Below are 23766 nucleotides of genomic sequence, written 5' to 3' on the forward strand. Positions count from 1 at the left end.
GAAAATTCTAAAAAATTGAAAAGGGAAATAACTTTCTCACAACGTTATACAATACCTTGGTAGTGCAACTTCTCTAAAATCTCATGTTTGGCCCTATGTTTTATGAAACGCTTCACTAAACTGTTTTGGTTTTTCATTAAGTTTTTTCAATTGTATGCTAACTCCATGACCTAAAATGAAAGATAGGACTCAGTGGTGCTTGTTCCGTTTTCAGGAAGTGTTTTAGATCACAGTTTGGAAAGCCTCATCCACCGCCTTCGTGGTTTGTGTGACAACATGGAACCTGAGACTTTCCTTGACCATGAGATGGTATTCCTTCTTAAGGGCCAGCAAGCCAGCCCATTTGTTCTCAGGGCCCGACGCTCTATGGACAGGGCAGGAGCACCCTGGCATCTGCGCTACCTGGGACAGCCAGAAATGGGAGACAAGAATCGCCACGCCCTGGTGCGAAACTGCGTGGACATTGCCACATCTGAGAACCTCACCGACTTCTTGATGGAAATGGGCTTCCGCATGGACCATGAGTTTGTTGCTAAGGGACATTTGTTCCGTAAGGGCATCATGAAGATTATGGTGTACAAGATTTTCCGCATCCTGGTGCCAGGGAACACAGACAGCACTGAGGCCTTGTCACTCTCCTATCTTGTGGAATTAAGTGTGGTAGCACCTGCTGGGCAGGATGTGGTCTCTGATGACATGAAGAACTTTGCAGAGCAGCTAAAACCTCTGGTTCACCTAGAGAAAATAGACCCCAAGAGGCTCATGTGACTAAGAGGATCTGTCCACATTTGGGGCCTGTCCTTACTTGCTTGAAAAAATGTTTGCTTTTTTTTTGGTTTTTGTTTTATTTTGTTTTTGAGACAGAGTCTCGCTCTGTTTCCCAGGCTGGAGTGCAGTGACACGATCTTGACTCACTGCAACCTCTGCCTCCCAGGTTCAAGCAGTTCTGCCTCAGCCTCCTGAGTAGCTGGGATTACAGGCACCCACCACCATGCTCAGCTAATTTTTGTATTTTTAGTAGAGATGGGGATTCACCATGTGGGGTCAGGCTATTCTCAAACTCCTGACCTTGTGATCCACCCACCTTGGCCTCCCAAAGTGCTGGGATTACAGGCATGAGCCACCATGCCCGGCCAAAAAAATATGTTTTAAATGCCCCATTTCACCATTGCCAGGCAGGCATTCTTCCTTCAGGGAGAGGATGGTGAGAATTAATTGGTTCTTTGCACTGTTCTTATGTGGTGATTTCACTTTCATGACAGCCTTTCTACATTAAAGGCTCAGGATGTCACAGAGAATCTGTCTAATCCCACTGTATTATTAAAAGGGGAAACCAGGCCAAGCGTGGTGGCTCACACCTCTAATCCCAGCGCTTTGGGAGGCCGGGGTGGGTGGATCACCCGAGGTCGGGAGTTTGAGACCAACCTGGCCAACATGGTGAAACCCCATCTCTACGAAAAATATAAAATTTAGCCAGGCATGGTGGTGGGCGCCTGTAATCCCAGCTACTTAGGAGGCTGAGGCTGGAGAATTGCTTGAATCCAGGAGGTGAAGGTTGCAGTGACCAGAGATGACACTATTGCACTCCAGCCTGGGTGAGAAGAGCAAAACTCTGTCTCAAAAATAAAAATAAAAATAAAGAGGGGAAACCGGAATAAATTAGCTTTTGGAAAGGAAAATTTCTTGTTTGGCCATTTGTGTATAAGGTTTGTAACATTAGAGGCTGTGAGCTTGTGTTATATAGTAATAAAGCCAATGAAGAGAAATGTCTGTGTAATTCTGATTCTTTATTCCTTTACCCTGTAAATTTGGGGTGGATTCATTACCAGTTGAAGCAAAAAAATGACAGTTCCTAGTTTTAATTATGGTAGAGATGAGGATGAGAGTTTTCACCTGTCATAAAAGTAGTACATTTATTGTTGAAAACTTATAAAATACGGTACAGATAAAAAATAACACCTATTATCCAAAGAGAGTACTAGTTCTATTTTGGTATTTATCCTTCTAGTCTTTACTTTTTATAAATTTATGTATATGAAATGTGTTTATTTTATAGAGAAGATTCCATATATACTGCTTTATAACCCTTTTTTCCCATTCATCTATCATTAACATCTTTCCAAGATACTTGTCTACACTCTCCTTTTGTTAAATTTTTTTTTGTTTTTTTTTTTGTTTGTTTGTTTGTTTGTTTGTTTTTTTTGAGACAGAGTCTCGCTCTGCTGCCCAGGCTGGAGTGCAGTGGCGTGATCTTGGCTCACTGTAAGCTCCGCCTCCCGGGTTCATGCCATTCTCCTGCCTCAGCCTCCCGAGTAGCTGGGACTACAGGCGCCCGCCACCTCGCCCGGCTAGTTTTTTTGTATTTTTTAGTAGAGACGGGGTTTCACTGTGTCAGCCAGGATGGTCTCGATCTCCTGACCTCGTGATCCGCCCGTCTCGGCCTCCCAAAGTGCTGGGATTACAGGCTTGAGCCACCGCGCCCGGCCTTTTTTTGTTTTTTTGAGACAAGAGTTTCGCTCTTGTTGCCCAGGCTCAAGTGTAGTACTGCCATGATCTCAGCTCACTGCAACCTCCACCTCCCACGTTCAAGTGATTCTCCTGCCTCAGCTTCCCAAGTAGCTGGGATTACAGGCATGCACCACCACGCCTGGCTAATTTTTTTTTTTCTTTTTTTTTTTGAGACAGTCTTGCTCTGTCACCCAGGCTGGAGTGCAGTGGCACAATCTCGACTCACTGCAAGCTCCACCTCCCGGGTTCATGCCATTCTCCTGCCTCAGCCTCCTGAGTAGCTAGGACCACAGGTGCCCGCCACCACACCCAGCTAATTTTTTGTATTTTTAGTAGAGATGGGGTTTCACTGTGTTAACCAGGATGGTCTCGATCTCCTGACCTCATGATCCGCCTGCGTCGGCCTCCCAAAGTGCTGGGATTATAGGCATGAGCCACCGCGCCCGGCCTAATTTTCTATTTTTAAGAGATGGAGTTTCACCATGTTGGTCAGGCTGGTCTCAAACTCCCTGCCTCGGCCTCCCAAAGTGCTGGGATTACAGGCATGAGCCACCGCACTCAGCCAAAAATTTTTTTTTTAAAGCTAGTTTATTGAGTTCGTGTTATGTGTCAGTGCTATCCTAAGTGCTTCAGGTATGTTAAACCCATTTTGTAAACAGGAACTGGTGCATATGGATTAATTAACTTTCCCTGAGCTATACAGCTACTGATTGGCAGAGCTGGTATTTAAATATTGACAAATATAATTGTTATTTCTATTTCATCATATGAATTTGCTATAAATTATCTAATTGAATACTTTATGATTTTCAGTTTGATCCCAATTTTTTTGGTTTTATAAGCCGTGTAACAATAGAGCTTTTATTTATTTTTTTTTGAGACAGAGTCTTGCTCTGTCACCCAGGCTGGAGTGCAATGGCATGATCTTGGCTCACTGCAACCTCCGCCTCCCAGGTTCAAGTGATTCTCCTGCCTTGGCTTTTCGAGTAGCTGGGATTACAGGTTCATGTCACCATGCCAGGCTAATTTTCGTATTTTTAGTAGAGACAGAGTTTCACCATGTTGGCCAGGCTGGTCTTGAACTCCTGACCTCAGGTGATCCACTTGCCTCGGCCTTCCAAAGCGCTGGGATTATAGGCGTGAGCCACCAGGCCCAGCCCCCCACAGCCTTTTTTTTTTTTTTTGAGACACAGTTTTACTCTGCTGCCCAGGCTGGAGTGCAGTGGTACAGTCTTGGCTCACTGCAACCTCTGACTCCTGGATTCAAGTAATCCTCGTGCCTCAACTTCGCGAGTAGCTGGGATTACAGGCGTGCGCCACCACACCTGGCTAATTTTTGTATTTTTAGTAGAGACGGAGTTTCACCATATAGACCAGGCTAGTTTCAAACTCCTAACCTCAAGCGATCCGCCCGAGTCAGCCTCCCAAAGTGCTGGGATTAGAAATGTGAGCCGCAGTGCCTGGCAAGTGTAAACATCAACATTTTCTTTGAGATAAGTACTTTTTTTTTTTTTTTTTTTTAACATTTTTTTGTTTTTTTTTGAGGTAGAGTCTTGCTCTGTTGCCCAGGCTGGAGTGCAGTGGCTCCATCTCGGCTCACCAAAACCTCCTCCACCTCCTGGGTTCAGGTGATTTCCAGCTAATTTTTGTATCTTTATTAGAGAGAGGGTTTCACCATGTTGACCAGGTTGGTCTCGAACTCCTGAACTCAAGTGATCTGCCTGCCTCCCAAAATGTGGGGATTACAGACATGAGCCACTGTGCCTGGCCCAATATGTACTTGTTACTCTGTGTAAATCTAACTCATAACTTCCAACTTGCATATGCTTTCATACTAATACAAGTATTAGTGTTTTTTTGTTTTTTTTGTTTTTTGTTTTTTTTTGAGACGGAGTCTCGCTCTGCCACCCAGGCTGGAGTGCAGTGGCCCGATCTCAGCTCACTGCAAGCTCCACCTCCTGGGTTCACGCCATTCTCCTGCCTCAGCCTCCCGAGTAGCTGGGACTACAGACACCCGCCACCTCGCCCGGCTAGTTTTTGTATTTTTTAGTAGAGACGGGGTTTCACCGTGTTAGCCAGGATGGTCTCGATCTCCTGACCTCATGATCTGCCCGTCTCGGACTCCCAAAGTGCTGGGATTACAGGCTTGAGCCACCGCGCCCGGCCAAGTATTAGTGTTTAAATAGTACTTGCTCCATGACAGGTACTTTATTTTTATTATTTATTCATTCATTCATTTTTTGAGACAGAGTCTCTGTCTCAAAACAGAGACTCTGTCGCCCAGGCTGGAGTGCAGTGGTGCCATCTTGGCTCACTGCAACCTCCTCCTCCTGGGTTCAAGCAATGCTCCTACCTCAGCCTCCTGGCTAGCTGGGATTACAGGCGTTTGCCACCACACCTGGCTAATTTTGATTTTTTTTTTTTTTTTTTGAGATGGAGTCTCGCTCTGTTGCCCAGGCTGGAGTGCAGTGGCGCGATCTTGGCTCACTGCAAGCTCCGACTCCCGGGTTCACGCCATTCTCCTGCCTCAGCCTCCCGAGTAGCTGGGATTACAGGCGCATGCCACCACACCCGGCTAATGTTTTTGTATTTTTAGTAGAGACAAGGTTTCATCATCTTGGCCAGGCTAGTCTTGAACCCCTGACCTCATGATCCACCCTCCTCGTTTTCCCAAAGTGCTGGGATTACAGGCGTGAGCCACCGCGCCTGGCCTTTTTTTTTTTTTTTTTTTAAGAGGGAGTCTTGCTCTTGTTGCCAGGCTGGAGTGCAATGGTGCAATCGCAGCTCACTGCAACTTCTGCCTCCCAGGTTCAAGCGATTCTCCTGCCTCAGCCTCCCGAGTAGCTGGGATTACAGGCACCCACCACCACACCCGACCAATTTTTGTACTTTTAGTAGAGACAGGATTTCACCATGTTGGTCAGGCTGGTCTTGAACTCCTGATCTCAGGCAATCCACCCACCTCGGCCTCCCAAAGTGCTGGAATTACAGATTTGAGCCATCATGCCCAGTCATGACAGGTACTTTAAATGTTTCAACTCATGTACTTCTCATAACAACTGTATGAGGGTTGTGATTTGTTATTACTTCCATTTTATAAATGAGGTTATACAGAGAGGTTTCTCAATTTTTTTTTTTTTTTTTTTGAGATAGTCTTCTCACTCTGTTGCCTAGGCTGGAGCGCAGTGGCACAATCACAGCTCACTGCAACCTTGACCTCCCGGGCTCAGGTGGTCTTCCCACCTGAGCCTCCTCGGTAGCTGGGACTACAGGCATGCACGCACCACCACGCCTGGCTAATTATTGTATTTTTTTGTAGAGATAGGGTTTCACCATGTTGCCCAGGATAGTCTAAAATTCGTGGGCTCAAACAATCCGCCTGCCTTGGCCTCCCAAAATGGTGGGATTACAGGCATGAGCCTCTGCAACCAGCCTCAAATTTCTTTTTTCTGTTGTCCAAAGTCAGAACTAGTAAGTGGTGGAGCCTGAATTTCAAATCAGGCAGATCACCTCCACAATCTAGGCCCATAATCACTGTGTATCCACCATGTTTTACTCATTTAGTCCCTTTGTTTGATAGAAACCTAGATTGCTGCTGGGTGGGTAGTTCATGCCTATAATCCCAGCACTTTGGGAAGCTGAGGTGAAAGGATTGCCTGAGGCCAGGAATTTGAGACCAGCCTGGACAACATAGTGAGACCCCATCTCTAAAACAAAAAAAAAATTTTTTAAGCTTGGCATGGTGGCACAGGCCTGTAGTCCTAGCCACTTGGGAGGCTGAGGTAGGAAGATCATTTGAGCCCAGGAGGTTGAGGCTGCAGAGCTATTACGGTGTCATTGCACTCCAGCCTCAGGGACAGCAAGACCCTGCATCTATTAAAAACAACAATAAAAAACAAACCTGGCCGGGCATAGTGGCTCATGTCTGTAGTCTCAGCACTTTGGGAGGCCGAGGTGGGCGGATTACCTGTCAGGAGTTCAAGACCAACCTGGCCAACATGGTGAAACCCCATCTCTACTAAAAATATAAAAATTAGCCGGGCGTGGTAGCACACGCCTGTAATCCCAGCTCCTTGGGAGACTGAGGCAGGAGAATTGCTTGAGCCTGGGAGACAGAGGTTGCAGTGAGCTGAGATTGTGCCACTGCACTCCAGCCTGGCCGACAGAGTGAGACTCTGTCCCCCCACCAAAACAAAAACAAAAACAAAAAAAAAACAACACCTGAGATTGCCTACAACTCTTCACTGCCATAAAAAATGATAAAATAAGCAAATTCATAGATTGTTATAAAAATTCCCCTGGGTGACTGGGCACGGTGGCTCACGCTTGTAATCCCAGCACTTTGGGAGACCGAGGTGGACAGATTACCTGAGGTTGGGAGTTCAAGACCAGCCTGACCAACATGGAGAAACCCCGTTTCTACTAAAAATATAAAAATTCAAAATTAGCCAGGTGTGCTGGCGCATGCCTATAATCCCAGCTACTCAGGAGGCTGAAGCAGGAGAATCGCTTGAACCCAGGAGGCAGAGGCTGCGGTGAGCCGAGATCCCGCCATTGCACTCCAGCCTGGGCAACAAGAGTGAAACTCTGTCTCAAAAAAAAAAAAAAGAAAGAAAAAGCCCCTGGGCTATATAGCTATGGGCATGCTCACATTTGCCAACTATTGCAGGTTACTTTTCAGAATGGCTGTAACATTTACTATTGTATTGTATTTACTATTAGTATTGTAACAATTACTATTGCTAGTGAACAAGAACTCACAGCCTCATCCTCACCAGTTGGTGTGATGTGGCATGACCCATCTTTCTAATTTTTGCCAGTTTGATGGATGTAAAATGGCAGCTCTTGGTTGCTTTGATTTGCTTGTCTCTGATTATAATTATATTTGAACCTTTTCATTTCTTTCTTTGTATGTAACAGTATATAAACTTTTTTAGTATGTGAAACTAAGGTATCTGTATTCTTTACCCATTTTTAAATTTTTTATTTTCAATGGTATTGATCTGCAGAAACTTTGTATATTCTAGATATTAATCCTTTGCTTAAAACATTGTAAATATCTTCTCTCAGTCTGTCACCTTTCTGTTAACTTTATCTGTGATGTCATTATTTAAGCAGATGTCCTAAATTTTGACGGTATTATGGTTTGGAATCTTGTTTCTTTGTTTTTCTTTTTGAGACAGAGTCTTACTCTTTCCCCCAGGCTGGAGTAAAGTGGTAGGATCTCAGGTCACTGCAACCTCTGCCTCGTGGGTTCAAGCGATTCTCATGCCTTAGCCTCCTGAGTAGCTGAGACTATACGTGTGCGCCACCACGCCTGGCTAAATTTTTTTACTTTTAGTAGAGACAGGATTTTACTATGTTGGTCAGGCTGGTCTTGAACTCCTGAGCTCAGGCAATCCTCTCGCCTCATTCTCCCAAAATGCTAGGATTATAGGCATGAGCCATGGTGCCCAGCCTAGGATTTTGTTTAGGAAGTCTTTATTTACCCCTAGGGAACACAGATTTTCCTTCTTAGCTTTATAGTTTTAACTTTCATATTTAGGTCTTTAATCCATCTGGAGTCCATCTTCTAGGTGGTTTCAAGTAAAAATCCAGCTTTCTTCTCCCTGCAGTGAATTAGTTTTTCTACCACCATCTGAAAAACAATTTTCAGTGCTTTCTGATGCTACCGTTTTTACATATTAGGTTTCCTTGTATATACTTTATTTTTAAGCTCTCCATTCTACTTTTTATTTCTTTGTTTCAGTGCCAGCAACACAATGTTTTTATTGTTATGGCTTTATAGTAGGGCCGTTTCTACCAATAGGGCAGGTACCCTTACCTTTTTGTCCTCTAAAATAGACTTACAGTGTAGTAATATTTCAAAAAATAATAATAAAGAAAAGAAAATAGATTTAGCATCCAGGCATGATGACTCATGCTTATAATCCCAGTACTTTGGGAGGCCAGGGCAAGAGGATCACTTGAGGCCAGGAATTCAAGACCAGCCTGGGCAACATAGTGAGAACTTATCTCTACAAAAAAATTTTTTTTGAATTAGCCAGGTGTGATGGCATGCACCTGTGGTTCCAGCTATGTGGGAGGCTGAGGTAGGAGGATCTCTTGCGCTTGGGCAGTTGAGGTTGCAGTGAGGTGTGATGACACCACTACATTCCAGCCTGGGTGGCACACTGAGACCCCGTCTCAACAACAACACAAATGTAGACTGGGTTTTCATAGGCCTTTATTCTTTCATATTCATTTTAGAGTAAGTTGTAGATTCTCAACATTACTACTGGAATTTTTTTTTTTTTTTTTTTTTGAGACAGAGTCTCGCTCTGTCGCCCAGGCTGGAGTGCAGTGGCCGGATCTCAGCTCACTGCAAGCTCCACCTCCCGGGTTTACGACATTCTCCTGCCTCAGCCTCCCGAGTAGCTGGGACTACAGGCGCCCGCCACCTCGCCCGGCTAAGTTTTCGTATTTTTTAGTAGAGACGGGGTTTCACCGTGTCAGCCAGGATGGTCTCGATCTCCTGACCTCGTGATCCGCCCGTCTCAGCCTCCCAAAGTGCTGGGATTACAGGCTTGAGCCACCGCGCCCGGCTGCTACTGGAATTTTTATTGGAACTTCATTGAATATGAATAGATTAATTTGAAAGAGAACCAGCATCTTTTCATGGAACACCCCCTGCCCAGAATTCAGTGTGGCTGGCTTTCTTCACCTTTTAGGTCTCTGCTAAAATGTCAGAGAAGAGTCCCTGACCATCCAGAATTAAGTAGCAAACTCATTCTCTACTCTCTATCTCTCTATCCCTTTATCTTTTTTTTTTTTTTTTGACACAGAGTCTCACTTTGTTTCCCAGGCTGGAGTACAGTGGCACCATCTGGACTCACTACAACCTCCGCCTCCCGGGTTCAAGTGATTCTCCTGCCTCAGCCTCCCAAGTAGCTGGGATTACAGGCATGCACAACCATGTCCAGCTAATTTTTATATTTTTAGTAGAGTTAGGGTTTCACCATGTTGGCCAGGCTGGTCTCGAACTCCTGACCTCAAGCAATCCACCTGTCTCAGCCTCCCAAAGTGCTGGGATTACAGGCATGAGCCATCACACCCAGCCTATCTCTTTATTTATTTTTTCATAGCATTTATTTCTATCTGACTTTGTTATTTTTTATTTTTGTCTTTTGAGACAGAATTTCGCTCTTGTTGCCCAGACTGGAGTGCAATGGTGTGATCTTGGCTCACCGCATTGTCCACCTCCCAGGTTCAAGGGATTCTCCTGCCTCAGCCTCCCAAATAGCTGGGATTACAGGCATGCACCACCATGCCTGGCTAATTTTGTGTTTTTAGTAGAGACAGGGTTTCTCCGTGTTGGTCAGGCTGGTCTCGACCTCCCGACCTCAAGTGATCTGCCCACCTCGGCCTCCCAAAGTACTGGGATTACAGCCATGAGCCACCGCGCCTGGCCCAGTTTTAGTATTATGAGCAAGACTGTATGCTTCCTAAGGAGAGGAGCTGTGTTTTGTAGTATAGCATAAAGATTAAGAGCACAAACTTTGGAATCTTAGGTTTAAATCTAAACTCCACGGCATGTATGTTGTTCAAGCTGGGTAAACCTCTGTGAGGCTTAGTCTTCTTGTCTGCAAAATGCCTATGATCATAGACTGTTCCTAGAGATTGTTGTAGAGATTAAATGAGATAATCCACTCATTTAGCACAGTGCCTGGCACATAATAATTGATCAATACATCAATATTTATGCTGGCACTGTGTTAAATGTTTTATTTAGCACTGTTCTAAATACTTTTTATTTCTATGAACCCCATAACCCCTACCTAGCTTAGTACTACTCATATAATGACCTTTCAAATAGTTGTTGAGTGAATGAGTGAGTGAACTTGTGAATGCTGACTTGGAGACCAAAAGAATCTTGCCTGTGTAAGCTGGTTTGTCCCAGGTTAACATTCCTCTTCAATGAGATGGTATGTACGCCATGATGCTCAGCATCTGTAGCAAGCAGGAGGAAATTGTGGAAAGGGTAGCTTTTTGACCGTGGCTTTCTCCTTTTTTTTTTCTCTCTCTGCTGCCTAGGCTGGAGTGCAGTGGCGCAATCTCAGCTGACTGCAACCTCCACCTCTCGGATTCAAGCAATTCTCCTGCCTCAGCCTCCCAAGTAGCTGGGATTACAGGCATGTACCACCACACCCAGCTAATTTTTTGTATTTTTAGCGAAGACGGGGTTTCACCATGTTGGCCGGGCTGGTCTTGAACCACTGATCTCAGGTGATCCACCCGTCTCGGCCTCCCAAAGTGCTGGGATTACAGGCGTGAGCCACCATGCCTGGCTTATTATTATTATTTTTATTATTATTATTTTTTTTTGAGACGGAGTCTCGCACTGTTGCCCAGCCTGGAGTGCGGTGGCTCGATCTTGGCTCACTGCAACCTCTGCCTCCCGGGTTCACGCTATTCTCCTGCCTCAGCCTCCCGAGTAACTGGGACTACAGGCACCCACCACCACGCCCGGCTAATTTTTTGTATGTTTTCTAGAGATGGGGTTTCACCATGTTAGCCAGGATGATCTCGATCTCCTGACCTCCTGATCCGCCTGCCTCGGCCTCCCAAAGTGCTGGGATTACAGGCTTGAGCCACTGTGCCCAGCACCGGCTTTTTTTTTTTTTTTTTTAATTTTTTTGAGACAGAGTATCACTCTGTCATCCAGGCTGGAGAGCAGTGGCACAATCTCGGCTCACTGCAACCTCTACCTCCCAAGCAATTCTCGTGCCTCAAGCAATTCTCATATGTCAGCTTCCTAAGTAGCTGGGATTATAGGAATGTACCACCATGCTCACCTAAATATTTTGTATTTTTAGATAAAATTTTTAGACAGGGTTTTGCCTTGTTGGCCAGGCTGGTCTTGAACTCCTGGGCTCAAGTGATCTGCCTGCTTTGGCCTCCCAAAGTGCTGGGATTACAGGTGTGAGCCACTGCGCCTGGCCAACTGTGGCTTTTTCACTCTGAAGAAGCTGTTCATGCTTTAGTATCCTAATTTATTTCTCAGAACTGAAAAAATGAATTTTAAAAAGTTGCGCTAGGCAAAAATGTTAAAATTTACAACATTTAAGGTCACAGAGAACATGGAGAAAGGAGTACATTTTTGGAGGAAATAAAAATCAATGCCAACTCTTCTTAAGCTCATCTAGCCTAAGAAAAGAAGAATTTTCACAAAGGTTTAGTATAAGGTGGCTTATCTTAGTGATGTGTGTGATTTAGCAAAAAATGGAAATAATTTTCTATTTTTTATTTATTTATTTTTTCGAGACAGGGTCTCGCTCTGTTGCCCAGGCTAGAATACAGTGGCACCAACACGGCTTACCGTAGCTTTGACCTCCAGGCTCAAACAATCCTCCCACCTCAGACTCCCAGAGTGCTGGGGTGATAGGCGTGCACCACCATGCTTAGCGGAAATAATCTTGTTGTCTAATAAAAAGTAATGGAATAAGTAAATGAAACTGCACATCTGTACAATAAGATATAGCCATACAAAAAGAATTTGTAGAAATGAATTTAATGGAAAAATATTCCAGATAGGTAACTTATTAACTGTGTGGCCTAAGGCAAATTACCTAACTCCTCTGCCTTAGTCTCCTTATCATTAAATGGGATACTAATATTGCCTTCTTTATAGTGTTATCATGAGGTTTAAATGAGTTATTATATGTAATAACGTTTGGGATAGTACTTGGCCTAGAGTAAACATTATATACATGTAAGTTGTAATTTAAAAAAAGCTTTAAAATAATATGTTAATATGCTACCTTTTTACAGTACATGTACGTAGACACAATGATATGAAAATAAATATTTCAAAACGTTAATAAGTGGCTCACACCTGTAATCCCAGCACTTTGGAAGGCCAAGGCAGATGGATCACTTGAGGTCAGGAGTTTGAGACCAGCCTGAGCAACATAGCAAGACCCTGTCTCTAAAAAAAATACAAAAATTAGCTGGGCATGGTGGTACACACCTGTAATCCCAGCTACTGGGGAGGCTGAGATGGGAGAATCACCTGGGCCCAGTAGGTTGAGGTTGCGGTGAGCCAAGATGTCGTCACTGCACTCTAGCATGGGTAACAGAGCAAGACTCCATTTCAAACAATAACAACAACAACACACACACACACACACAAACATAAAACAAAGAAAGAGTATTGCTTTAGTAGGGGATTAAGGATGTCTGGGATTTTCTACCTTGCCTGTACCATGCTTGTTAGCCCTTGTGGCCAGTATATGAGTATGAAGGAGGAGTCAGCCTTCTCCATCTCCTTTGAAAAGTTATCTCCTCTTTTTTCAAATGAGAAAGGATCCCTAGGATGCTTTTAGGCAATGACAGTTCCTTTTTTTTTTCTGAGATGGAGTCTTGCACTGTCGCCCAGGCCGGCGTGCAGTGGTGTGATCTCGGCTCATTGCAACCTTTCTCCCAGGTTTAAGCGATTCTCCTGCCGCAGCCTCCCAAGTAGCTGGGATTACAGGTGCTGGCGACCGTGCCCAGCTAATTTTTTGTATTTTTAGTAGAGAAGGGGTTTCACTATGTTGGCCAGGCTGGTCTCGAACTCCTGACCTCAGGAGTTCCCAGCCAACAGTTTCTTGACAGATCAGACATGGGGCCCAACAATAAAGAACCAACATTTAACTTTAGAGGCAGACAGGATGTGAGTCATCATGCTGGCCTTTTGTCAAGTTGACTATAATTGTTTCTGTATTTGTCCTCGATAGTATGAATGTGAACTGACAAGACTAATTTAGAAAAACAAATATATCAGAAGATAAACATTTAAATAAGTAGTTTCCTTCAAAGTATTTATTTTGATAAATGAAACACTTTAGCATTGTTCAAATAATCGTTGGATTTTTGGGGTGGGTTGGGGAGATGTCAAACAAATTGATTTCAAAATAGGTTTACAATACTATTTTAGGTATGGTATTTCTTGAAGAAAAAAAGTATACCTATTACTCTTGCTAGGTTGGCCAGGCTGATCTTGAACACTGGCCTCAAGTGATCCTCCCACCTCAGCCTTCCAAAATGCTGGGATTATAGGCATGAGCCACCATGCCTGCCCCTAAAATGGAGGTATTATTATTATTATTATTATTACTTTTGCATGCAGTTTCGCTCTTGTTGCCCAGGCTGGAGTGCAATGGCGTGATCTCGGCTCACTGCAATCTCTGCTGCCCGGGTTCAAGTGATTCTCTTGCCTCAGCCTCCTGAGTAGCTTGGATTACAGGTGCCCGCCACCATGCCAGCTAATTTTTTTTATATTTTTAGTAGAGACTGGGTTTCACCGTGTTGGCCAGGCTGGTCTTCAACTCCTGACCTCCTGATCCACCCGCCTCGGCCTCTCAGAAAGTTCTGGGATAACAGGCGTGAGCCACTGCGCCCAGCCACTTATATTTCTTAATAATAAAAATCTTGAAACAACCTAAATGTTCAACAAAAGAGAAGCGGTTGGCTGGGCATGGTGGCTTACACCTGTAATCCCAGCACTTTGGGAGGCCAAGGCGGGTGGATCACAAGGTCAGGAGTTCAAGACAAGCCTGGCCAAGATGGTGAAGCCCAGTCTCTACTAAAAATACAAAAAATTAGCCAGGCGTGATGGCATGCGCCTGTAATCCCAGCTACTCAGGAGGCTGAGGCAGAGAATTGCTTAAACCTGGGGAGCAGAAGTTGTCATGAGCCAAGATCACGCCACTACACTCCAGCCTGGGTGACAGAGTGAGACTCTGTCTCAAAAAAACCAAAAACAAAAAAAAAGAAGCAGTTAAATAAATTTTGGCAAACCCATTTGGTGGAATATTATGCAGCCATTAAAATTATTATTATTGTAACTGAGTATCTCAACTTAAAATGTATTATGGTTTTTTTCCCTTCCTTTCCTTTTTAATCTTTTTTCTTTTTTTTGAGACTGCATTTCGCTCTTGTTGCCCAGGCTAGAGTGCAATAGCGTGATCTCTGCTCACTGCAACCTCTGCCTCCTGGGTTCAAGCGATTCTCCTGCTTCAGCCTCCTGAGTAGCTGGGATTACAGGCACCCACTACCATGCCCGGTTAATTTTTGTATTTTTAATAGAGACAGGGTTTCACCATGTTGGCCGTGCTGGTCTAGAACTCCTGACCTCAGGTAATCCACCCACCTAGGCTTCCCAAAGTGCTGGGATTACAGGCATGAGCCACTGCACCTGGTCTTCCTTCTTAATTTTAAGATGTAGCCTTGAAACCTACTTTAGAATTCTTTTCTCTCCCTTTCCCACCTGACACTTTGTTGTACCATGCACAGCTAACTGAGTATATGTTCATTTAGAAATTCCAGGGGCTGGCTGGGCGCAGTGGCTCATGCCCATAATCCCAGCACTTTGGAAGGCCAAGGTGGGCAGATCACAAGGTCAGGAGTTCAAGACCAGCCTGACCAACATGGTGAAACCCCATCTCTACTAAAAATACAAAAATTAGCCAGGCATGGTGGCGGGTGCCTGTAATCCCGGCTACTCATGAGGCTGAAGCAGGAGAATCGCTTGAACCCAGGAGGCGGAGGTTACAGTGAACTGAGATCACGCCACTGCACTCCAGCCTGGGTGACAGAGCGAGACTCCATCTCAAAAACAAAAAAAAAAAAGGAAGAAAAAAGAAATTCCAGGGGCTGATCTTGAAACTAACCAGGCATGAAGACCCAGCGCAGAATTCTTCCCCATGTTGAGATTACCTCAGTGTGGTTAATCAACAGTCCGGCTGCAGCTGAAATGGGGCCAGCCAGCCAGCACTCCAGGTGGACGATAACTCAACATAGTCATTGGAAAGAAACATACAGCCTGTACCCCACATCACTCCTGCATGCTTCCCATACCAGTTTCCATTTTTAAACAACTCCACTTAGTCCAAAAATTAGAGATGCTTTCTTTGTGACTTGAGCCCAGCCATCTCCTCAACTTCTAGAATTTAAATTAAAGCTGCAGGCCAGGCGCCTTGGCTCACACCTATAATCTTAGCACTTTGGGAGGCCGAGGCGAGCGGATCACTTCAGGTCAGGGATTTGAGACCAGCCTGGCCAACACAGTGAAACCCTGTCTCTACTAAAAATACAAAAATTAGCCAGAAATCACTTGAACCCGGGAGGTGGAGGTTGCAGTGAGCTAAGATGGTGCCACTGCACTCCAGCCTAGGCAACTAGACAAAGTCTCACTCTTAAATAAATAAGTAAATTAATTAATTAAAACTGCAGGCCAGGTGCAGTGGTTCACACCTGTAATCCCAGCACTTTGAGAGGCTAAGTCGGGAGGATAGCTTCAGCCCAGGAATTCAAGGCCAGCAACATAGCAAGGCCCCATCTGTACAGAAAAAAAAAATAATAATAAAAGGCCAGATGCAGTGGCTCACGTCTGTAATCCCAGCATTTTGAAAGGCTGAGGTGAGTGGATTACTTGAGCCCAGGAGTTTGAGACCAGCCTGGGCAACATAGCAAAACCCTGTCTCTACCCCAAAATTACAAAAATTAACCAGGCATGGTGATAGTGGGATTATGCATAATTTAATTTTTGTCCATATTGCTTTTATGAGTTTTGTTTCTGTGTGTGTTTGTTTTTGTGGGAGAGGGTTGAGACAGGGTCCTACTCTGTGGCCCGGGCTGGAGTGCAGTGGTGTGATCATGGCTTACTACAGCCTCTACCTCCTGGGCCCAAGCAATCCTTCCACTTCAGCCTCTCGAGTAGCTGGGACTGCAGGTGCATGCCGCCACGCCCAGCTAATTTTTAAATTTTTTTGTAGAGACAGGGTCTGGCTTTGCTGACCAAGCTGGTTTCGAACTCCTGGCCTGAGACGATCCTCCCTCCTCAGCCTCCCAAAATTCTGGGATTACAAGCATGAGCCACCTCATCTGGCCAACAGTTTCCTAATATCACATGATATCCAATTATTATTCACAGTTCCCTAATTGCCTCTCTCTATATATATATTTTAAGATATATATTTTAAGAGTTAACTCTTAATGCCCAGGCTGGAGTGCAATGGGAAGATCTCGGCTCACCACAACTTCTGCCTCCTGGGTTCAAGCAATTCTCCTGCCTCAGCCTCCCAAGTAGTTGGGATTACAGGCATGCGCCGCCATGCCCAGCTAATTTTTTGTATCTTTTTTTTTTTTTGAGATGGAGTCTGATATTTTATAGATCCTTTCGCTATGTCGCCCAGGCTGGAGTGCAGTGGCGCGATCTCGGCTCACTGCAAGCTCCGCCTCCTGGGTTCACGCCATTCTCCTGCCTCAGCCTCCCGAGTAGCTGGGACTACAGGTGCCCGCCACCACACCTGGCTAATTTTTTTTGTATTTTTAGTAGGAGACGAGGTTTCACCGTGTTAGCCAGGATGGTCTCCATCTCCTGACCTCATGATCTGCCCGCCTCAGCCTCCCAAAGTGCTGGGATTATAGGCGTGAGCCACCACGCCCGGCCAATTTTTTGTATCTTTAGTAAAGAGGGGGTTTCTCCATGTTGGTCAGGCTGGTCTCGAACTCCCAACCTCAGGTGATCCGCTTGCCTCGGCCTCCCAAAGTGCTGGGATTACAGGCATGAGCCACCACTCCTGGCCTAAAAATGTCTTTTTATGGTTTATTTGAGTCAGGATCCAAACAAGGTCAACGTGCTACATTTGCTTGTGATGTCTTTGCTTCCTTTTTATAGTATAACATTTTCCTCCTCTCAATACCAGGAATAATGGTATAATGATGGCTCATTGAAGCTTTGACCTCCTGAGCTCAAGTGATCCTCCCACCTCAGCCTCCCTTGTAGCTGGGACTACGGGCACATACTCCCATGCCTGGCTGATTTTTTTTATTTTTATTTTTTGAGACGGAGCCTCATTCTGTTGCCCAGGCTGGAGTGCAGTGGTACGATCATGGCTCACTGCAACCTCTACCTCCCAGGCTCAAGTGATCCTCCTACCTTAGCCTCCGGAGTAGCTGGGACTTCAGGTGGGTGCCAGTGTACCGAGCTAATTTTCATACTTTTTATAGAGAAGGAGTTTTGCCATGTTGCTGAGTCTGGTAATTTTAAAAATTTTTTTGTAGAGACAGAGTCTTGCTATGTTGCCCAGGCTGGTCTTGAACTTCTGAGCTCAAGAGATCCTCCTACCACCTGGGCATCTCAAAGTTCTGGGGATTACAGTCGTGAGCCATCATGCCTGACTGTTTCCTCTTTATGGAACTTTTATTCAGCTGTTGCACTAACTTGATTAATCTAATTTTCTTATTTTTTCTCCTATTTTCCATATCTTTGTCTTTTTGTTCTATTTTCTAGGAGATTTCCTCCACCATATGTTCTAATATTTCTACTGCACTATGATTTGTGCTTTCATATTTCTTTTTGTTTCATATTTAAGAACTTTTTCTTCTGAAAATTCTTTATTATTGTTTCTTGCTATTGTTCTATATATTCAAGTATCCGTTCTTCTCTTTTTTTTCTTTGAGTATATGCAGTGTTTAAAGTTTTATTCTCTCAGCAGTGCATGGTGTCTCATGCCTGTAATCTTAGCACTTTGGGAGGTCAAGACAGAAGGATTGCTTGAGCCCAGGAATTTGAGGCCAGCCTGGGCGACGTAGTGAAAACCCATCTCTATTATACAAAATAAATAAATGTATATATTTAATTAAAATAAATTAATAAAAAGTTTTCTCTCCACATTATCTCAATTTCCTACAAGTTTCTTTCTTTCTTTCTTTCTTTTTAAATTTTGCTAAGTGTTTTATAACCACAACAAACTGGTACAGAGAATGCCCTGTACAAAACACAATAAAAGTTCAAAGACCTAGGTGTTCCCTTGGCAAGCCTGAAAATTTCAGTCTCTGGTATTTGGAATTTAGGGTACAGTCCTTGTTTTTGGATGGATACTGGGTGTGAGGCACAGTCCATGCTTTTAACCAGATTTGAACAGAAGAATGGCCATTTGGCCCAGGTAAAAGTAGATGAAGTATTTGGTTTCATGTGTCACATGTTCCTCCCCACGACGCAATGCCAGATGGGATTTTACTTCTTGTCAAATTCTTTCCTGATATGAGCCGCAGTGTCCTTCTCTATGTTACATTTCTCCAGCGCCTGAGTATTACACTCCACCGAGTCCTGTTGTCTCTTCTGACATGTCTGCATTTTTGATCACAGCCTTTCTGTCACACATGGTTACCATGGGGAAGGGGCCTGGCTGCCTGCAACGGTCTCCTAGGGGAGGTGCTAGTATCGCTGAGGGCCGGCTGGAGCTGCCGTCGCTATGGTATCTTGGCCCATCTCACGAGTTTCTTTCTTTTGTTTGTTTTGGTCTCTACCTTTTCTCTTAGAGGAAAGCCTTGTGTTTGGTAAACCTTGGGCATCCTGCCCATGAATAAAAGTTGGGGACTAAAAGCTGATTGGAAGTTCTGTGCATGAAGATGGGAGACACCAGCCATGAGGTCATTTGTCTATGAGCCAGTGTCCCTTAGGTCACTGATCATGAAGAGCTATTTTGGGGGAGATCCCAGTGCCATTATATTTAGATCTTTCATACTTGGCTTCATTTTCCCCAAAGAAGAAGAGTCATTTGCCCAGCATTCTGGGAGCAGAGTGTAGGAAAAACCAACCAAATCGTAATTCCCCTTTTTTGAAATAGGGCCATTAACTGTGCCTGCTGACCCTCATTCCAGAGACTGTCTGTTTTACTCTCTCAAGAGAATAGACCTCTGTACTTCTGCTGAGAGGCTGCAGTGGGGGAAGTGAACTAGGTCTTCCACCAGTCCTTGTGATTTCAGCTGCATTTCACTCCTATTTCCAGGGTTATCAAAGGTATGTTAATTCCTTAGTATATCAGACTACTTCTTCACTTTCTCATTTCTGGCCGAGATGCAGCATTCTTGGGCCTGCCAGGCTTATTCCTACTCATCTTTTTTTCTACCTGGAACATTCTATTGCATTTACTGCCCCCATCATTACAAATATGGCCCACTGCAGCCTCGACCTCCTGGGCTCAAGTGATCCTCCCACCCCAGCTTCCCATGTGGCTGGGACCACAGGCACTCGCCACCAAACCCAGGTAAATAAAAATTTTTTTTGAAGAGATGGGATCTCACTTTGTTACCTAGGCTGGTCTCAAACTCTTGGGCTCAAGCAATCCTCCCACCTCAGCCTCCCAAAGTGTTGGGATTATAGGCATGAGCCACCCGCCGGCCTATATACTGTTATTAACTATAGTTACTATGTTGTGCAATAAATCTCTTAAACTTATTCCTCATGTCTAACTGAAATTTTGTATCCTTTGAGTAACATCTTCCCAATTTCCCGACCTGCAAAATGCAATTTTTGATTTTAAGAGACACATTTTTCCCACTTTTTTTGTCTATGAAATCAAAATGCTTAGCAGAGGTCCAAGTATATTGTAAGCATCCAATAAACACTATTTTAGGTCTGGGCACAGTGGCTTACACTTGTAAAATCCCAGCACTTTGGGAGGCCAAGGCAGGCGGATCACCTGAGGTCAGGAGTTCGAGACCAGCCTGACCAACATGGTGAAACCCTCTCTCTATGAAAAATACAAAAATTAGCCAGGCATGGTGGCACACACCTATAATCCCAGCTACTCAGGAGGCTGAGGCAGGAGAATCACTTGAACCTAGGAGGTGGAGGTTGCAGTGAGCCAAGATTGCACCACTGCACTCCAGCCTGGGCGACAGAGTGAGACTCCATCTCAACAACAACGACAACAAAAACGTTGAAGACATGATTACTATTATGCACACTAAACCATAGTTAACATTCTGAAGCCTGTTTATTCCACATAATGCAATCTTCTAACCATTCTTCTACATTAGTATAAGTAGAGCTACCTTACTCTCTTTAAAGTTATATGATATTTTATAGAATAGATATACCATTAGTCTTTCCTCCATTAATGGATATTTTTCATAGTTTTTCTTTTTCTTTTCTTTTTAATTTTTTTTTTTTTAACAAATAGAGATGGGGGTCCACTTGTCACCCAGGCTAGTCTCAAACTTCTGGGCTCAAGTAATCCTCTGGCCTTGGCCTCCCAAAGTGCTGGGATTACAGGTGTGAGCCACTGTGCCTGGGCTTTTTTTTTTTTAATTAAAAAAAAAGAACTTTTTTCTGAAATATCAATAGTAGACACCCCCTGGTAAAACATCTTTACATATTATGCCAGTATTTCTGCAACATAAAAACGTGGAGGTAGAATCACTCTATTATACTTGTATGGAAAATGCCTAATAGAAATTTCCATTGTGAAACAGGCATGTGAGTCATTAATCAGGACCCTGATTTGGGCAGGCAATATGCAATTATGGGACCGCTTGACCCCAGGAGTTTGAGACCAGTCTAGGAAACATGGCAAAACCCTGTCTCTACTAAAAATACAAAAAGTAGCCAAGCGTGGTGGCACACTCCTGTAATCCCAGCTCCTCAGGAGGCTGAGGCATGAGAATTGCTTGAACCCAGGAGGCAGAGGTTGCAGTGAGCCAAGATCACGCCACTGCACTCCAGTCTGGGCAACAGAGTGAGAATCTGTTTCAAAAAATAAAAAGAAGAAGAAGAAAAAAGAAGACCTAAATCCCAATTATGGCTCTGCCCCTTATCTTGGGAGTTATTGTTTGTTTTTCACTAATTTATTCAAAAATATTTACAGAATTATCTCCACTCTGTGCCAAGCACAGTGTTAGAGCCTAGAAATACAGAATTGAAAAATAAGTCCTTGTCCAGGCATGGTGGCTCACGCCTGTAATCCCAACACTTTGGGAGGTCGAGGTGGGTGGATCGCCTGAGGTCAGGAGTTTGAGACTAGCCTGGCCAACATAGTGAAACTCTGTCTCTACTAAAAATATAAAAAATTAGCAGGGCGTGGTGGCAGTTGCCTATAATCCCAGCTACTTGGGAGGCTAGGCAGGAGAATCGCTTAAACCTGGGAGGCGGAGGTTGCAGTGAGCCAAGATTGTGCCATTGCACTCCAGCCTGGGCAACAAGAGCGAAACTCCGTCTCGAAAAAAAAGAAAAGAAAAATACACAGTCCTTGCCCTTAAGAAATTTACACTAATTGTTGGGGGGACAGACACAGACAGATGCTACTTGCTAACCATGTGACCTTGGAAAGTTGCTTAACATCATATGTGTCTCTTTTTCTGTAAAATGGGTAATTGTCCTCATATCACAGGGTTGTCATGAGGATAATAAGTGAAATAATGGGGAATGCCCTGCACAGTGCCTGGCACATAATATGCACTCAATTAATGGACTCTATCATTGTTGTTTTAGTAATAATATATAATAAGTAATTTGTTATGGTTGCTGTGATAGAAGTTCTACCTTCTGTCTGAACTCCAGTTTCTACGATATTAAGTGTTGAGATAATAATATAACATATACTAAGTGGTACTCAATAAGTATTACTTTATTTTCCTGCATTTTTATGTTGAGACAAAGGACCGGTATACAGATGGAAACACAAACATCCATATGTCTGGACACAACATTGATCTTCCTGGTTCATGTGTCACAGAGCCAATTCTGTGCACTTCCTTGGCCACACAGATTTCACCTGTGGCCATATTTGAACATATGGAACAAGACTGCATACCTCCCTGCTGATAGCCACAAGTAATCATGGAGACAGGATGTTCATACCACCCAGGGCTGATGGTTGTCTCCTGTGGAATTATTTTTTCCCTCCTAGTTTACAAAGCACGGCAGTGTGGTACAGCTTGTACCACATTCTTAATGGGGTCACTTTTTTGTCTGATACTGAGTTTTGCAAAATAGTTTATTTTCTTTCCTACATGTGTATAAAACAAGAATTAAAGGAAGTATATCTTGATACCAAGGATTCTAAGCTTCAGTTATTAATTAAATTTAAAGATAATTCTAGAGGCAAATTTTGGCAGAATTAAATGGTAGAATGAAGTTCTTTACTTTCCTGGAGAGTTTTAAAAGCGCCAATATTTATTTTTCCTTTCTGGATGTGTGCTTAGCTATATAAAATTCCACATTCCCCTGATTTTTGACTAGCTGACTCTCCTTAACAGAGGTAATGTGGTGTAATTGTCTAGAGTTCACGTATGGCATCAGGAATATCTGGGTTTGAGCTCTAGTTCTTCTCTTTTATTCTCTCTGGGATCTCAGGCAAAAATGTCCAAAGCTCATTTCCTTACCTGTAAAATGAGAAATGATAATATCAATGAACTATGATATTAGCCTTATGGAATGAACATGAGAGTTAGAGATAATAATATAAACTGCTTAACACAGAGCTCACAGTAAGCACTTTTAATTTATGATCATGACCTTTTTTTTTTTTTAGATGGAGTCTCTCTCTGTTGCCCAGGCTGGAGTATAGTGGTGCAATCTCAGCTCACTGCAACCTCTGCCTCCTAGGCTCAAGCAATTCTCCTGCCTCAGCCTCCTGAGTAGCTGGGACTACAGGCACACGCCACCGCACCCGGCTAATTTTTTTTTTTTGTATTTTTAGTGGAGACGGGGTTTCACCATGTTGGCCAGGCTGGTCTCAAACTCCTGACCCCAGGTGATCTGCCTGCCTCAGCCTCCCAGAGTGCTGGAATTAGAAGCTTGAGCCATCACTCCTGGCCGATCATGACCATTTAAATTTTCATTAAGGTACCTCATACAGTGCTTGGCACATGGTTGATGCTCAAACCTGTAGCTATTGCAATAAGTTACCTACGGTTTCTAACTGCCAGGGTTATGGCTTTGTTATTTATTTTTTAAAAATTGTTAGTGATTAACATGATCTTTAGCCTAGTACCTAGAAACTTGTCTCATCATCTTGGTAACTGACAAGGCCTGGCACCATGCCTGGCATCATGCCTGACATGTAGTAGGCACTTAATACATAGCTGTTGAATCATATTAAATTGAAATGAATATCCATTCAGATATTAGCACAAGAGCTGTGTCACTAAATAGCTGTCATTGCAAAATTTACAGCCAACAATGACACAGACATGCTTGCATAGTTTGTAAGCCACAATTTCAACTTCCTGCATTGCAGACGTCTCAATTAATAATCCCATTCCACTCACATGATCCTTAGAAAGAAAGGGCAAACTAATAGAAATATTTGGTTTAGCAGCTAAAAGAAAGAGCTCTAGTCTAGGTGGATACAGGCTTACATCCTGCCTCCAACACCACCTAGTGGGTCAGTTACTTCACCTCTGAATTTGAGTTTTCTTATCTGTGAGAAGGGAATAATAATAGAA

General features: G+C 43.8%; 1 protein-coding gene and 1 pseudogene across 8 annotated transcripts in view; one reads left to right on the forward strand and one right to left on the reverse strand.

Annotated features, from left to right (window-relative positions):
* Positions 1–23766, forward strand: part of LOC101012887 (mediator of RNA polymerase II transcription subunit 18) — a 180797-nt gene that overhangs the window by 5505 nt on the left and 151526 nt on the right. For 3 of the 8 annotated variants that reach the window (XM_003891442.3, XM_003891443.4, XM_009203135.4), the window contains exon 3: positions 215–1766. The exons of the other annotated variants lie outside the window; for them this stretch is intronic. In XM_003891442.3, coding sequence (XP_003891491.1) covers positions 215–768 — 554 coding nt within the window. In that variant the 3' untranslated portion in view covers positions 769–1766. Of the gene's footprint in view, positions 1–214; positions 1767–23766 lie in introns of those variants that run through there. 8 annotated transcript variants of the gene reach the window in all.
* On the reverse strand, positions 17773–18698 carry LOC116274899 (annotated as a pseudogene).

Source organism: Papio anubis, chromosome 1 (assembly GCF_008728515.1).
Source record: "Papio anubis isolate 15944 chromosome 1, Panubis1.0, whole genome shotgun sequence".
Classification (NCBI taxonomy): Eukaryota; Metazoa; Chordata; class Mammalia; order Primates; family Cercopithecidae; genus Papio; species Papio anubis.